Source organism: Pinus tabuliformis, chromosome 2_1, assembly GCF_031772625.1.
Source record: "Pinus tabuliformis cultivar Carrire ecotype Pingquan chromosome 2_1, CPIR1, whole genome shotgun sequence".
NCBI classification, from domain to species: Eukaryota; Viridiplantae; Streptophyta; class Pinopsida; order Pinales; family Pinaceae; genus Pinus; species Pinus tabuliformis.
The window spans coordinates 697404109-697420818 of NC_142299.1; the positions used below are offsets into that span (position 1 = coordinate 697404109).

General features: G+C 40.3%; 1 protein-coding gene across 1 annotated transcript; it reads left to right on the plus strand.

Annotated features, from left to right (window-relative positions):
• The first annotated feature begins 658 nt into the window (after positions 1-658).
• Positions 659-8921, plus strand: LOC149202507 (uncharacterized). The gene is made up of 3 exons (XM_089401611.1): positions 659-1212; positions 1300-1476; positions 8762-8921. The coding sequence occupies exons 1-3, from the start codon at positions 659-661 to the stop codon at positions 8919-8921; spliced, it is 891 nt and encodes a 296-aa protein (XP_089257737.1).
• The last annotated feature ends 7789 nt before the right edge of the window (positions 8922-16710 follow it).

The following is a 16710-nucleotide window of genomic DNA, read 5'->3' on the forward strand; positions in this document are numbered from 1 at the left end:
GATGAATTTTGGGAACCTGAGAGAGGTTTTTTTCCATAACATGCCAAAGAAGAAAAACCTCCTTCACTTTTTTCACAGGTGTCATGGTTTGAGAGAAATGTCAAGAATACCGTTGCCTCAGGAGAATCAAAGACACCTCTGAAGTGACCTTGGGACAATCAAGTTTTCTCCTAGCTTGGTTGGCCAAATGATTGGCTTGATAGGTAAAATGATAACTAGACACAAAGAGCTTTCCAATGAGCTATCATGAGCTCAATTTGGGGTTGAGGAAGGCATTCAAAAGTTGACTGCAACAACACTCTTCCTTGAGGCAGCCTCATTTGGCACATTTTGACCAGTCTTGGGAGATTTGATTTTTGACAGGTCAAATCAACTCTAAATTGAGAAATTCTAGTTGGGTTAGAAAGTAGACTCAAATAAATTTCCAACGAGCTATCCTGAACCCCATTCCAACACTGGGAAGGCCTCCAAAAGCCTCCTGCAAAAATGCGACCCGTTGAGCCTGGCGCGCGACCCGTCAGTGGCGCGCGACCCATCAGGCTGGCTTTTCCAGTGCAAAATTTACACAGGTGTGACCCGTTGAGGGCGCGCGACCCATTTGGAAGTGAGCGCGACCCATCAGGGTTTCTTCCATAGAAAATTGCCAGCAAGCTGCCAAATGACCCCAGAATTGTTCGAGCTTGCAGTTGAATCTGCTCCAGGAGTTGATACTGAAGGTATTAAAGTTGCAACAGAGTGTCTCGTGGATGTTTTAAAGCTTGGCACAAGGTCTGGATATGAGCAATTTCAACCTCATTTATTGATTGAACTTTTCAAGTCATATGGATTGGATTCATGTAGAGAGCAAGAGTCAACAAATCCCTACCATGCAGTATCTTCTCTCACAACTCCATCTGAAAACATTTCTCCAAGGCCTATCAATAATGAAGAAACACCTATATTTGTGCATGAAGCTGTTTCTGTGGAACCTAGAATGCAAGAAGCAGGAGGAAATTCTCAAGATGAATTATTTGAGCAATTTCGGGAAGGTTTGGAAAATTCTGGCTTCTTTGGAAACACACCTGTTGATTCTCCTGATTATGTTGAACAATTGAACAAAGCTAAATGTGTACTCAAAGACACTATGAAGGAAATGGAAAAAACAGGAACCTCTTCTAGAGCAGAACATGAAGTCCTTGGTGAAGCATTCAAAATTCAAGGCAATGCAGCCATGTCTTCAAAATGATACTTCGAGGCTATTCATCTGTATACATTAGCTATATCACTGTCTGGGGATAATGCTGTATATTATTGTAACAGGGCAGCTGCTCATACCCAGGTTGGTAAATACACAGAAGCAATAGAAGACTGCAACAAATCTATTGAGATAGATGCACACTACAACAAGGCATATAACCGTTTAGTTTACTATGCACAAAGAAAATATCACGAGGCCATTCAGCAAAAGGAGGCTGAGAACCGCTTGTTGCAGCAGAAGTTAGAGATGGCACAATGGACGATCACATATTTAGAGCAGCACAACAAGCAGTTGGAGGATGAGCAAGTTCTTGACGAGTTGTGGAGGATTCGTGGAGACCGCATCTTGAATAGAAGACCCGGTGATCTATTGCCCGCTGGGCGAGAGTCCATGCTTATCCGGCTCAATGCACACTTGGAGAGGCTGTTGGCTAAGGCCAACCAAGATAAAAAATTGCTGAGGAACATGAAAAACCATTATTGGGCGCGGATGCACGTGTGCAAGGCAAAGATGAAGGTGGTTCAAAGGCGGTTGACCAAGGCACTAAAACGGAGAAAGAGGCCCGATCCCCTCCACATCTTGGCCGAGGCTTCCTTGAAGGAGCAAGGCACTAAATAGCCTAGCCACAGCACAAATCCCAAGAAATTTTGAGCATTTTGGGTAAATTTTGGTTTTTTCAGGCAATTTACAGGTTTTCTCCATTAACGGGTCTCACCCCCCGCGCGACCCTTCCACCCGGCGACTCCATTTTGCAAAAACGCAGCATTTCCAAATTTTTCATGCAAAGTTACACATGCTCATCCATGGACTAGAGATTTGGTGAAGTTTTGGGCCTCCAGAAAGTCAAAAAACAAGCAAAAAATGACTTTCTGCCACTTTTTTGACACACAGAAAGCAGTCTTGGGAGATTGCAATTTTGGAGGGGCAAATGACTACCAAATTCAAAAATTCCAGTTGGGTTGGAAAGTAGACTCATAGACCTTTCCAACAAGCCTTCTCTTGCCCCATTTGGAGACCTGGAAGTGCCCCAAAAGTGGTCCCAAAGGCGCGCGACCCGTCAGGCAGAGGCGCGCGACCCGTCAGGCAAATTTTCAAAATTTTCAGTGTACAGCTCAGAAAAACGCAGATTTGACCTTGTTTGACTTTGTGGAGTGAATTGTTATCCTCCTTGATGTAATTAATGTATTTTTATGACACTTTTACACTTATGTACCTCTTCTAGAAGATTCATTCATGAAAAGGGTGAAAATTAAATGAATGAATTGGTTTCCTAGCTTATAGAGGCAAGTTGTTTTGATTGCCTATTTTGTAGTGCTTAGTTTAGAAGTGGTTGAAATAGCTCCTAGGATAGTGAGCTCGACCCATGGAGGCAGGGAAAGAGGTTAGATGATCTATATTATGTACTTTCTTGCTCATTTTCATGGTTGGACTCTTGAGGGAGAAGCTATCATTGTATTATTCACTGTATCTCTGCAATTTTTGGCTAAGGAAGACCAGGGTTTTGCAGTCCTTTTTGGGATTCTTGTGGTTACATGTATTGATGGTGTGTTTCTCTATGTACTTGTAAGTGTGTTATGTGAACCATTTCCTTTCTTTTCCTTCTGCACATTAAACAAATGAAGTGTTAAAGTAAGAATTCATGACTGTCATGCTCTGCTTTTAAGTTTGTTTAATTTTAATGTTTTCTACTGTCTAAGGAGAATTCAAAGTTATTGTTTGCTCTCCTTAGCTCTTCACCTGTCATTCCTGATCATCCACCTCAATCAAAGGCATCAATACTGTCTCCTACCTCGCCCCAAAGGACCCCCTGCAGAAACTGTGTCCAATCCCCGCACCCAAAATTGCCTTTTCCTCAATTTGCCACCAAAAACCCTAAAAACCCCAAATCAACCTTTCTGATCAGTTTACTAGCCTAAAATCAGTGTTACCTTGTTGCTCATCTCATCCATTGAAGATTTTACCGAGATAGACCGGAGAGAGCCCTCTCCTGCCCCGTAGGGCTAGCTACGAGGCTAAGTGGTTTGATGTTGCCTTGAGGTTTACCTTTCTCAGCCTGAGGTGAAATTTCAAGCGCTAACAGCTTCTACTTGAGAAATGCCCAAGTCCTACAAAATTCTGCACAACCAAACAATTTCACATGCTGCTTTCCATGCTGAAATGTACCCTGCTTCTACTAAAGGAGTGGCCACTGTAGCTTGTTTCTTACAACTCCAAGACACTTCTGCTGACCCCATGCTCATTAAATACCCTGATGTTGATGCTCGATCGTCAATACTTTCGGAAAAGTTGGTATCTAAAAATCCACCAAGTACAAAGTTTTTAGTCTTTGTGTAAAGAAGAGCAAAATATTTTGTTCCTTGGATATATCGAAGAACTCTTTTGGCTGCATTCCAGTGGCTGTCTCTTGGTTCCTGCATAAAACGTGAAAGAATGCTAACTGCATAAGATAGATCAGGGCGAGTGTTTTTCAAATAAATCAAGCTGTCAATCAATTGTCTCTAAGTAGTGCTGTCCACCATTTCCCCCCTTCAAATTTTGAAAGCTTCAAGTTTTGCTCCATCGGGGTAAGAACGGGCTTGCAATCCTGCATTCCAAATCGCTGAAGAACCTTTGCTGCATACTTACTCTGAGAAATGAAAATATGATGTGGACGTTGGAAGACTTCAACTCCAAGATGGTAGTGAAGTAATCCCAAATCTGTCATCTTAAAACCTGCATGTAACTCCGTTTTCACCTGTGCAATATGATCATCATTGTTTCCAGTAATGGTCAAATCATCTAAATACATAACAAGAATTACTAGATATTTACCCTATTGTCACACATACAAAGTATCATCAGATTCACTTCGTTGAAAACCAACTTTCCTAAGGTATTCATCCATTTTTGCATGCCAAGCTCGGGGAGCTTGTTTTAACCCATATAAAGCCTTGATCAATTTGCAAACTTTATGTTCATGCCCTTCAATTTCAAAACCTAGTGGTTGTGTCATACATACTTCTTCCTGTAAATACCTGTTGAGAAAAGCACTTTTTACATCCATTTGATGAACTTTCCATCCTTTTTGAGCAGCCAATGCAAGTGTTAATCAAATGGTGTTCCATTCAGCTTTAGGAGCAAAAGTTTCCTCATAATCAATGCCTTCCTGCTACGCAAAACCTTTAGCAACTAGTCTTGATTTATACTTTTCAAGTGCTCCATTTTGGTTGTACTTAATTCTGTAAAACCATTTGCATCCTATGGGTTTAACATTTTGATGACAATCAACAAGTTTCCAAGTGTTGTTATCAATTACTGTTCGATATTCTTCAATCATAGCATGTTGCCATTCTTTATGTTTTACTGCTTCGTTGTATGTGGAAGGTTCAGTAAAATCATTGGCTATCAAGGCAAAATTTCCTTCACTTCTGTGTGACTTCCTTGTTCCTGTTTTATGCTGCTAATCAGGCCTTACATCTTTCAAAAGTTGAACTGCCCATTTTGGTAGTTGATGCTCACTTGTTTGAGATTCTGAAAAGTCACCATCATTGTAAAGAGGATTAATGTAAACTGATGTTTGTCGATCAGTTGAAGATTATGGTGGTGGAGAATCATTGTCTGAAGAACTGCTGCTACTGGGAGATGCAGGTGAACTGCTAGAAGATCCAGATGGTGTTTTTGAAGTAGATGGACTGGATGAATCATCTTCAAATGAAGGAAAATCAAGTTCATACCAATTTGGTGAATTTGGTTGACTTTGCATATTTCCTTTTCTTTGACTGCCTCTAGTTTCTAACTTTTGAAGAAGATTTTCTATTTCTTCAGCACTCTTACTCTCTGTTTCATAAAAAATTACATCCCTGCTCACAATAAATTGTCCATTGGTCAAAAGACAACACCCTTTCTTCTCATCAAAATATCCAATCATTGTGCATTTCAAACTTCTTGAGTCAAGCTTAGTTATTTTTTCTTTCGGAACTAAGGCATAACATACTGATCCAAAAACCCTAAGATGTTTAACTCGAGGTTTGAAACCAAACCAAGCTTCATAAGGTGTGATTCCATCTAAAGAAGTAGTTGGAGATCTTTTTCTTAAGTATACAACTGTATGAATTGCTTTCGCCCAATATGTTGGACTTATCTTTTTGAAAGTTAACATAGATCTCGCCATTCCTAACAAGGTGCAATTCATTATTTCTACTACTCCATTTTGTTGTGGAGTGTAAAAATTTGTAAGATGTCTTCTTATGCCATTATCGCTGCAATAAGTTTTGAATTCATTTGAAGTGAATTCTCCCCCATTATCTGTCCTGAGAGTTCCTATCTTTTCTTTGACTTCATTTTCAACAAGTTGGCAAAAAATTTTAAACTTTTCAAATGCTTCTGACTTTTGCTTTAAGAAATAAACCCAAGTCATTCTATTGAAATCATCAATGAAAAGTAAGAAATATTTGCAACCACCAAATGAAGTTTGTAGTGGTCCACAAACATCACTGTGAATTAGTTGCAGCGGCCTGTTTGCACGCCATGAACTTGTTGGAAAACTTTCTCGACTTTGTTTTCCATAAATGCAAGCTTCACATTTTGCATTTTCCTTTTTGAAAGTTGGAAGTCCCTTAACCACCCCTTGTTTTTGCAATTGAGAAAGACTATCAAAATTTAAATTTCCATATCTTACACGCCATAATCTTATAAGTGAAATTCTTGTAGTCACTGCCCCGGCAAAGTCAAAATGCCTTGGAATAACTGTCCCTTTCATCCTTAATAATTTTCCATCTTCATAACCTGTCATCACAGTTTGCAAGCTCTGTTTGAATGAATTAATCTTAACTAAGCCATCTTCCATAATTCCCTGATGTCCTACTTGTCGAACCGTGACTAAAGATAACAATTTTTTCTTAAAGGTTGGTATATACCATACATTTGAAATCATTTTTTCTCCAATGCCAGGGAGAGAAAATTTAACTACACCTTTTCCATAAGGAGTATGTTTTGTATCATCTGCAAGAAATATGGAATTAAGTTGGAAATCTTGAAAACTCCAAAAGAAGTCACATTGACAAGTCATGTTCTGAGTTGCTCCTGAATCCAAGATCTAAGCATCTTCATAATCACTTTTAAGATAGGAGGAAAGTTGTAATGCCAACGAAGAAGTAAAGACAAATTCTGAACCATCATCATCTTGATCAATTACAAATTGTATTGAGTGCTAATGAAACTTGTGTATTTTATCAATAGAAGTTCGACAATCTTCAGCGTAATGTCCAACTTTGTTACATCTTCGACACACAATTTGACTTAAGTCTCTTCCTCTTCCTGGAGACTGTCCTCTGCCTCTACTTTGACTTCTGTTTTGAGGTTGTCCTCTACCTTGATTATTTCCTCTTCCTTGAAAATAATCTCTTCCCTGACTGTTTCCTCTGCCTTGAAAATTACTCCTGCTTGAACTGTTGCCACTGTTAAAGTTGTTTCCTCTGTTTTGGCTTTGACCATGACTTTGTACATTATGTGCTGCTTGATTTTGATTGAAATTCCCTCTACCTCTGCTTCTAGAACTATCAGTTGATGACTTACTAGTGTTGGCCTCTGTGAAAAAAACATCTTCACCAACTTTCTTCTTCTTCCCAAAGGTTTTATCATGTTGGGTCAACATTTCACAGAGCTCATCAAACTTTAGCTTCTCTAACTTTCCAGTTAATTGTAGAGTTTCCAAAAATGTGTGTAGGAAGAAGGAAGTCCAACAATTAAAATTGTGACCATAAAACTATCATCTACTGCTTGAAAACCAACATTAATGATTTCCTGCTTAATATTCTTAAGTTTGGAGATGTATTCAAGAACATCACCTCCTTCAGTCAATTTTTGTTACAACAATTTTAATTGAAAATCAAATTTCTTTGATTCAGGCTGAGTATCAAAGAAGTCTTTAAAAATTCGCAAAGCAGACCATGCATCTGTAGCATTTGCTATATGGACATATATTTCATCATTAACAAAAGATTTAATGAGAGCTAATGCTTTGGCATTCTTAACTTCCATTTTGCTAGTGCAGCTGCTTCTGTGGGTTTATTTGGCTTAATATCACCATCACATATATCATGCCAAATTTCATTATAGATGAGAGTGCTTTCGATGAGGCATTGCCATGTTTTGTAAGATTTTGTGCCTTCAAGTTTGTCGGAATCAGAAAACAAATTAATGGACTTTGACATTGTGGTGTTGAAGCTTCACACCAAGAATTAGGCTAAAAAGAAATATCCAAATGGGTAACAAAACATGCAACACACTACACAAAAAATGATCTATCGGGGCTTGACCTTGACCCTCGTATAGTCGTTGAAACAGGAGAAAAATGATTGAACTTTGCACTTGGCTCTAGTTAATTTCTAAAAAATTTACAAGATAACTTTCGAAATTTGACTTTTATAATGCTCTTGCAAATCCTGGTAAAAAAAAATGTCACCCCCCTCAAAGTAAAATTACTTTGAGTTACAATGTGATGAACCCAAATTTACAAATTTTAAATAAAAAATCCCAACTCACCTTATTTCTCCAAAAATATTATTTTACAAATAATAGAAAATTCCTTATCTCTCCAATTTACAAATTACAAACAAGAGAAAAATCCTTATCACTCCATTAACATTAATTCCTTTTTAATTTCTTTTAAACTCATTCATTTAAAAGAACTTTGTGAAAATCTTAAATGTGAATTAAAAAGTGAATGGAGGTAATGTTTATATCATTTTTTTTAATGTGAAAAGGCACAAGTAATGTGTAAAGCCAATGCGTATCTTCTTTGTGAAACGTAAAAACACACAGCACCGAAAACCAGTTTGTACGCAGAGCAAAAAATAGTTAACACATTCATTCAATTTCCTCTGATCGATTTTTAGGGTGGCAACTTCCACGTGGGTTGCTGACTGGTTCATGTTGGTTTTCACGCTGGCCTGGCTTCTTGTTAGCTCCTGTTGGCTTCACGCTGGCTCTCCTGGCTTCACGCTGGCTTCTATTGGCTTCACGCTGGCTTCTACAGAGCATTAATATTGATTTCCGGACTTTGCTAGCTTCACGCTGGCTCCTACAAAGCATTAATATTGATTTCTAGGCTTTGTTGGCTTTCTCACGTTGCTTCATGGCCATCCTTCTCAGATCTTCTGTGCCAAATTTGCCGTCAGATCCACGCTTCTACGACATGTTTCCTAGATCTTTTAGCAGATAGAAGGCCAGAAAGCAGTGGAGCTTGCTGGTGCCGTGGACCTCTGAGGGAAAGGGACGATGAGAATCAAAACGCAGACCTCTGGCGAGGGAGATCCAACAGATTCGCAGAGGTGTTGTCGAGGCGGGGATGCACGAAGAATGGTTAAGGTGAGAGAGATATTCACTAGTCTACCAGGAAGGGGCCTACAGGGACGAAAAATAAATTTGCGATAACCAAATAGAGGTTCGGATTTGGATGGTTAATTGATTATATAGAACATTGGATCGATCTCCTATGTGTATGGCAATACTCCATTCCCTTCATCGTTAATTTTTCGGCTTCAGTTGGGTTTTTTTCATGTTGGGGGACACCCCAATCTCCCTTGCAGTGCCTGTCACCAATGCGATTACTTTTGCAGCAACAGCAGTTGCGGGCTCAGTTCTGTTGGGTGAGGATATTCTTATCATGGCCAAAAAGCGTGTTGAAGCGGAGCAGATAACATAAATTCAAGACACAGGAGCAAATTTGGATAATAATAAAAAATTGATTTTCAGATTTAAAAATCTAAAATCAATAAAATAATAATTTCTTTTCCTTTTGAACAAAAACTGGACAATTTTCATACCAATCATTTGCTGGTCAATTCAATGGAGTTTTCCAAAAACTTGTAGAGCTAGAATCTCCTCCTCACATCAGTTGCATTTTTTTTTTTACAGAAATGGGTAGTGGATATATTAGAAACTTGGCCTTAATGCCAAAGGACGGATTACAAAGGGTGAGTCTAAAGCGATAAGTGCCGAACAACCTTGCAAGACCGTGACATTTATGGTTAGCTCACATATTTTCTTAGTTGCAACTATGTGATCAATTTCAGAGATTTTCCCAAGCTTGTGGGTACAAACAAACTGATTTAACAGAAAGCAATAAAACATGACAATGTTCTAAATTAAGGGATTGGTTCCCATATTTCCTGTCTGCCTCTGAGCAGAGCACCAACCGTAAGAAGGGCTGCTTTGTTAGCTTCAGTGTCCGCCTCTTTATTATTGGCTCTCAACAAATGATAAAATTTTAAATTTTGGAAGGAGTCACCAAGGTCTGAAATTCTGTGAATCAGCCTTGCTAGTCTTAGGTCCTTTGGCTTAGAACGAGTCACGATAGAATTCATAATAACTTGAGAGTCTCCAATAACATTAACCTCCCTGATGTTTAGCACTTTCAGCATCTTGAGTCCTTGATAAAGAGCCAAAGCCTCTGCTTGGATGCTGGAAGCGATGCCTAAGCCCCAGGAAAAACTGTAAATCCTAGAACCAACTGGGTTTAATATAACTCCTGCAGCACCAGCTCTTCCAGGATTTCCCTTAGCAGCCCCATCAAAAAATAGAGAGTGCCTCTGATGGTTTGCAATCCATGCCTGGAGCTTGTTTGCTGTAACCCTTATTTGCTAAGCTTTTGGGAGGGAGATGCTCTTTCCCAAATTTTGGAACTGTAGGTCTAGCGAAGAGCCCCAATTTTTATCTTGCTAAGTGAGATTTAAATCATCTTTGTGGTCTCTCGGGCACTCTTTTAACTAGAATTTGATTTTAACATCCACTAGCTTGACGTTCTGCTCACAATTTATGAAAATCATTTTGTTTCGCTCAAGCTAGATCTGCCAGCAGGTAATTTTAGGGAGGATAAACCATGCAGCTCTAATAATTTTGTTTTTTGGGGGAGGACCAGGGTACCTTTGCAGCCATTTGTCAAAAAAATTAGCAGTGGAAGAAGGCAACTCGAAGCTGGAACTCAAAGAATTCAGCAGCGTGGACCAGATCTACAAAGTGAAGGAACATTCTAGCATCAAATGAGAAAAGCTTTCATGATTTACCTTGCAAAGTCTGCACCTTGAAGGGTCGTGGTAGCCACGCTTTTGCAGATTTTCATCAGTCAAGATTTTGGAGTGGCATAATAGCCAATTGAAAAAATCAATTTTTGGCAGAGAGGGGTGGTACCAAATCCCTTTCCAAGGCTTTGGATTCGTGGCCACATGGGGGCGCTCGCACAGCTTGGTGTATCCTTGAGCAATGGAATAACCACCAGCCTGCACACCCCAACCTCTAGAATCCCTACTTCGCATCCGCGATGGGGCCAATCCATGAAGCTTGGAGAGCAGTTCCTCGCGTTCTATAGCCAAATTTGGGGGTGTTTCTATTTTCCAGCCAGCCCGGCGTGAATCCTGCCAGGCTGAGATATCCCACAGGGAATGCATTCCAGCATTGTTCATCCAACTGCGCAACGCATGGAGAGAGGGGCAGTCTCCTAGCGGCTCGTTGTTCATAATTCTGTCTGTCCAAAGGTTGATCCTTTTTCCATTGCCGGGAACCCAGAAGGCATGAGTATTTATAAGCGGACAGGCTTTTGAGCAGAGCTTCTGGAAGGGCGAGTTCAGGAGCAGCAGAGGATGGTCTAGACAACGGGAGCGCTTGCCCTTAAAATATTTTTTCCAAAGAGCTATATGAGCCCAGCCAGGTTTAGGAGCAATAATTCTCCAAATGAGCTTAGCTCCCATGGTGATATTTTGATATCCAAGATTTTTGAAATTCAAGCCTCCTTCCAAGAGCGGTTTGGAGATGGAATCCCATCTGACTAACGAAAACTTTTTCTCATTTTGCTTGCCCCCCTTCCAAAAAAATTTCCGAATGATCTCCTCCATTTTTCTGAGAATCCCGGAGGGAGCAAGAAGAACAGAAAACTGAAATAAGGGAAGACTATTAAGCACAGATTTAATGAGGACAGATTTACCAGCAATGTTGAGCCAGGAAAAGCCCCAGGCAAGCAGCTTGATCTTGAATTTCTCTAGTTGGGGAAGCCAATCCCTGCTGAAGGTTCTTTTAAGAAAAATAGGAAGGCCCAAATACTTGAAGGAAGTCCAATTTGAGGAGGCTGCGAAACCAAAGGTTCTGGAAATGGAATTGAGCATGCTGGAAGTGGTGTTCCAGCAATAGATATGGCATTTGCCATTGTTTAAACTGCTTCCTGAAATCAAACAAAACTCATCCAGGACTCCTTTAAATCTGGAGGCTATAAGCATAGAGGCAGCTCCCAATAACAAGGTGTCATCCACAAAGAGGGCATGGTTGATGTTTTTAACACCTCTTGCTATACAGAGCCCAACAATTTCCTAATCCATCATTTTTTTGTCTAAATAGAAGTTGAGGATAGAGGCTTGAAGAACAAACAGAAGGGGTGAGAGTGGGCACCCCTACCTGAGTCCTCTTGAGGCTTTAAAAAAGTCATCATCTCTACTGTTTACTAGAGGAGCGATCCAAGGCTCCGAAATGCAGGCCCAAATCCAAATTTGTATAAGACTTTCCACAGAAAACTGTGCTTGACTCTATCAAAAGCATTTGCTAAATCAAGCTTGACAACCATGCCTTTTTCCTTGCGACTCATGCTTGAGTGGATTGCCTCTTGGACCAGCATGTAGTTATCCACTATCTGTCTCCCTTGAATGAATCCTCCTTGGCTTTCCGAAATGACTTTGGGGAGGATGAGCTTAAGTCTATTAGCAATAACTTTAGTAATCAGTTTATAACCAATGTTACATAGCGATATCAGACGAAACCTGTTGAAAGTGTTGGCTCCTTTCTCTTTTGGAATGAAAGCAAGAAAAGCAGAGTTCGTGCTGCCTCTGATTTTCTGGCAAGCTTGGGACTTGATAACCATTTTGTATAGATCTTTTTCCACAATCTTCCAGCAAGATTGGAGGAATCTGGCTATAAATCCATCCGGTCCAGGGGCTTTGTCCGGGTCCATGGTGAAGAGGGCATCCTTGACTTCATTCTTAGTGACTTTAGCTTCCAGAAGGTGATTCATTTCAATAGTAATCAAGGAGGGAACCACGTCAATCATATCAGAGCTTTGGTCCAAATTTATATCTTTGCTATACAGGCTTTTAAAGTGAAGGGAGGCAACTTTTTTGATGCTTGCATTGTCTTTATGAGTAATAGTGCCATCTTTGATTTCGGAAACAACATTGGTACATTTCCTTGCTTGAGCTTGTTTATGGAAGAAGGAAGAGTTCCTGTCCCCTGCTTTAAGCTAATGACTGCATGACTTGATTCTCCAGTACTCTTCTTCCGCTAGACAAGCCTTGTGGAAGTTTTGCTGGAGCTGGGCTTCTTTGTCTAGAAATTCTTTAGTTATATCGGCTGTTTCAGCATGGAGGTGGTGCTTTTCTAGACTGCATTGAAGATTTTTTCGTTCATTTGCTGGATTGGGCAGAGTTTTGACCCAACTTTTTAAAGCCCTTTTCACTCTTCAGAGCTTCTCCTCCTAGACAAAAAAGGGGGAGCCTTTTACCAGCTGCATCCAGATGTCCTTAACTAAATGCATGAAGTCTAATTCATTAGTCCAGAGCAGGCTGAATCTGAAGGGGATTGGACCTAGGTCAAGCTGAAACACCAGTTCCAGCTTGATGGGTTTATGATCCGAAGTGCTGCAAGGGAGAATATGAACTCTAGCCTCTAATCCAAGCAGAAGAAAAGAGCTTTGAATTAAGAATCTATCTAATCTAGCAGCAATATGGCCAGGACCAATTCTTTTGTTAGTCCAAGTGAACTTACCAGAGATTGGCTTGATGTCCAGGAGGTCCCAGTCCTGCATAAGATCCTCTGCCCATTCCCTTGCCGGATCTTGAACAATGCTGCCTCCTCTCTTGTCTGCTGATAAGAGAGTAAGATTGAGATCTCCTGCTATGATGATATTCTCTAGGTTAACTAGATCTGCTTGGGTTCTTATGGAGTCCCAGCAAGCCTTTTTTTCCACAGCGTTCATAGGGATGTACACATTGAAGAGGCTGATAATCTCTTTTGAGTCTAAGTGCTGCAATTTTAAGAGCAGCCAGTGAGTATTGAGGGTCTCAGAAATGAATGAGAATTTTCTAGCGTTCCAAAGAGTGGCCAGCCCTCCAGAAGCCCCTCGAGCTGAGATAGATTTCGCCTCACATTTGCTCCAAAGTTTCTTGCTTGCCTGAAGGAAGACGAAGTCTTCCAGTTTGGTCTCCTAGATGAGAAGTATGTCAGGAGTTTCTGTTCTTATTAAAATTCCGATGGCTTCTTCTTTGGTTCTGCTCCCCATACCTCTACAGTTCCAGGAGACTATCTTCATCATTTGTATTTCTGGTTGGCTCCCTTGGAGTCTTGGGGCTGATTTCTCGCCATCTTTGCTTTTGATGCTAGGAGCTTCTCAAGGGTTGGCTGGCTGCCTTGAAGTTTATCCTTGAAATTTTCCTGCTCTCTTTTTTCCCGGTCTGATTTACGGCCTCTTGTGGATCTCCTTATCGAAGCTTGGGATTCTCCGAGCACTCTGATTCATGCTCCTCTTCCTCTGCTGCGATAGTGTTTCCTTTGGAGTTCTCAGCCATTGCCAAATCTATTGCTGGAACACCACTTTCAGCCATTGCCTCTGTTGCTGGAACACCACTTCCAGCTTGATCAACTCCATTTCCAGCACCTTTGGGGATGCCTTTAGAGGGAGGGGTTGATTTTTTATTTTCTGGTTCCTGAATTTCCTCTATTTGCGAGCTTAGAGGGGCAAATTTGTTTTCTTGATCCTTTCTGGGAGGGGGTTGCTGAAGGGGGGCCTGAGGACCTCTTCCATTTGGACCAGCCTGCTTTTGGGTTTTCCTAGCACGCTTGACCTGATTCCAAGCTTCTTCTTTACCCTTTTCTGGTTCCACATTGGTTGGGCAACCTCTAGCGAAGTGGCCGTAGACATGACATTTTCGGCATTTGAAAGGTCGATGCACGTAGTCCAGCTTCTGCAAATGGGACCAACTTCCTACTTTGATTTTGATGGCTTCCGGGAGACCCACCTCTAGGTCTTCCTCTATGCAGATACGAGCGCAATCATATTGATCTTCGTTGTTTGCCCTATCTATGAATTTCCCAAGGGCATTTCCAATGTGTTTCAGCGAGTCCCAATTCCAGCAATGCACTGGAAGATTAGGAAGTCTGACCCATATAGGGATAGCCAAAGGGACATCGACTACAGGGTCGAAATCCGGCGTCCATCTGTTGAGGTACAAGGCCTGGGGGCCCATGAAATAGGGGCCATTCTGGAAAATCAGATCCTTGTCCTCCTTTGAGGTGAATTCAAAAAGGAAATACCCTTGACCTAAGAAGTAAGAGGTGACGTTGCTCTTGATCAGAGGAGCCCAGTTCTTGTTTACCCAGGACTCAGTGGTCTTAGGAGAAGGCCATAGACCAATGAACTAGCCAATAAGAGCTTGCTCAGCTAAGGAGAGGGCAACTTGAATCGGGGTCTCAGGCGGCAGGGAGATTTCAGGAATGTCTTCCAGCCTCTTGACAAACTTGGTTGCTTCGCTCTTCTTCTTCTGCAGCAAGCCGGCCAAGCGCCGAGAGAAAGCTTCGGCAGAGGAGGGCAGGCCTGCCTGGGGCGAGCTCGGGACCTCCATGAGGGCGAGCCCGACTTAATCGACCCGCCCAGCAGAAGACGGGCGCACTGGACCGCAGAAGCTCAAGAGGGAAAGCTGAGAAGGAGGACAAAGGGCCCAAAGCCTCGGGCCGCAGAGCAACAAGGGCATAGAGGCGCAGCTAGGGTTGGCTGCTCTAGAGCTTGCGCGAAAGTATTCAATTTTTCTCCATCGCATTAGCTGCATTACTGGAGCTCTAATACTACAATAATGGCAGAAGTGTCCTCAAACATGTAATTTTATTAATAAGAAAATAAATTACATCTGGAATTTTGCAAGAGTTTACACCCGAACAACAAAACACTCTTGCAATGAGCTATTTATAAGCTCAATGTCCTAACTACCTCTAATTATGGATCACTTATAAAATAACAAGTGTCCATTTACAATAAAAGCTTTTCAAACAACTTACTAACAATTCTTCTAAATTAGAGCCTAGGATACGACACATTTGTAGAGTCATGTCTTTTTACAACAATATTCTAATTCTAAATGTCTAATTTAATAATTAAATATTCTAGATTAATATTAATTTAAAATATTAAATTAATAATTATTTTATTCTAACTTTATAACCTATGATAATATTTTATTTTTGGATCATCTAACCTACAAGAATTCCACTGATTGTTTTATTGTATAACAACTAAGGTTCCTTATTGTATCGTGATTTGTTGGTGAATTGTATAGTCCACATTTGCTAAATAGAGTTTCTCTATATGCGTTCTCATCATTCCATTTCTTATTTCCATCCATTTCCCGCAGAGGAGGAAAAGGATCTGAAGCAGGTATTAGGAAAATTTCTCGGCCCCGGGAAAATTGTAAAGTTTGAAAGAAAAAGTAATTTTATGTGCCATGAGTTCAAGTGTTTATGCACTTTGGATTAGTTTGTCAAAAACTGATGATTATACTTGATACAAGCAAGTCGGTTCTGGACATCGAGCTCATCGTTTATAGCCTTTGCTAGATCCACATAATATTTACATTAAATTGCCTCAGATAAAACAAGCAACAACCATAATGAGCACTATATGGATGACCTACTATTTTCAAGAGTCGTTCCTATATATTTTACAAGTTTAAGTACAAGACAATTATCACTAAATACTTTTTTCTAAATAAGCTGAATTGTGATATCCCATACCTAAACGAAACAATTTCATCACAACACCATAGATATTTCATTATTATTATTCTATATATCTATCTGGATAGATTCTAGAAAGGAGATGGATTGCACAATCTGGAAATTTTAATTTGCATCATAAAACCTGAGAAAGAGACAGAATCATTGTTTATGGTAACTTTTTATTTTTATTATTTTATTCAGTACGAAAAAAGCTTGATTTATATTATATTTGAGAAAAGATATACATGTGCCATAATTCATATCAGATGCCATTTCGGGCAATCAAAATACAAAACCCATAGGTTTTAAAACTCTGATGTGACCAGGAAATTAAACAGTCTAAGTCCATTTACATCATGACAAAACAGATAGCGTAATATGATTGATACAGTTCTTGTAAAGATGAAAGACAGAAAATGCATTTTTCAACAGGAATTATCTGTGGAATAGATATGCATCTTTGGTGCTGAATTGATGTATTGCATCAATATTGATGTAAAATTGTTTCTCCTGCGGGAGAGACCTGTAGCATCTGAGAGCCCTGTAGCATTTGAAAGAAAAATCAATGGGATCATCTTTTTCAGTACAATGCATCCCGGTCAAAAGAGAAATAGAAACTTTATATTGCACCATCTAATGAAGAAGCTAATAAAAAGTCCCTCGTAGAGGGCACTGTTTATACCCAGTGGCCA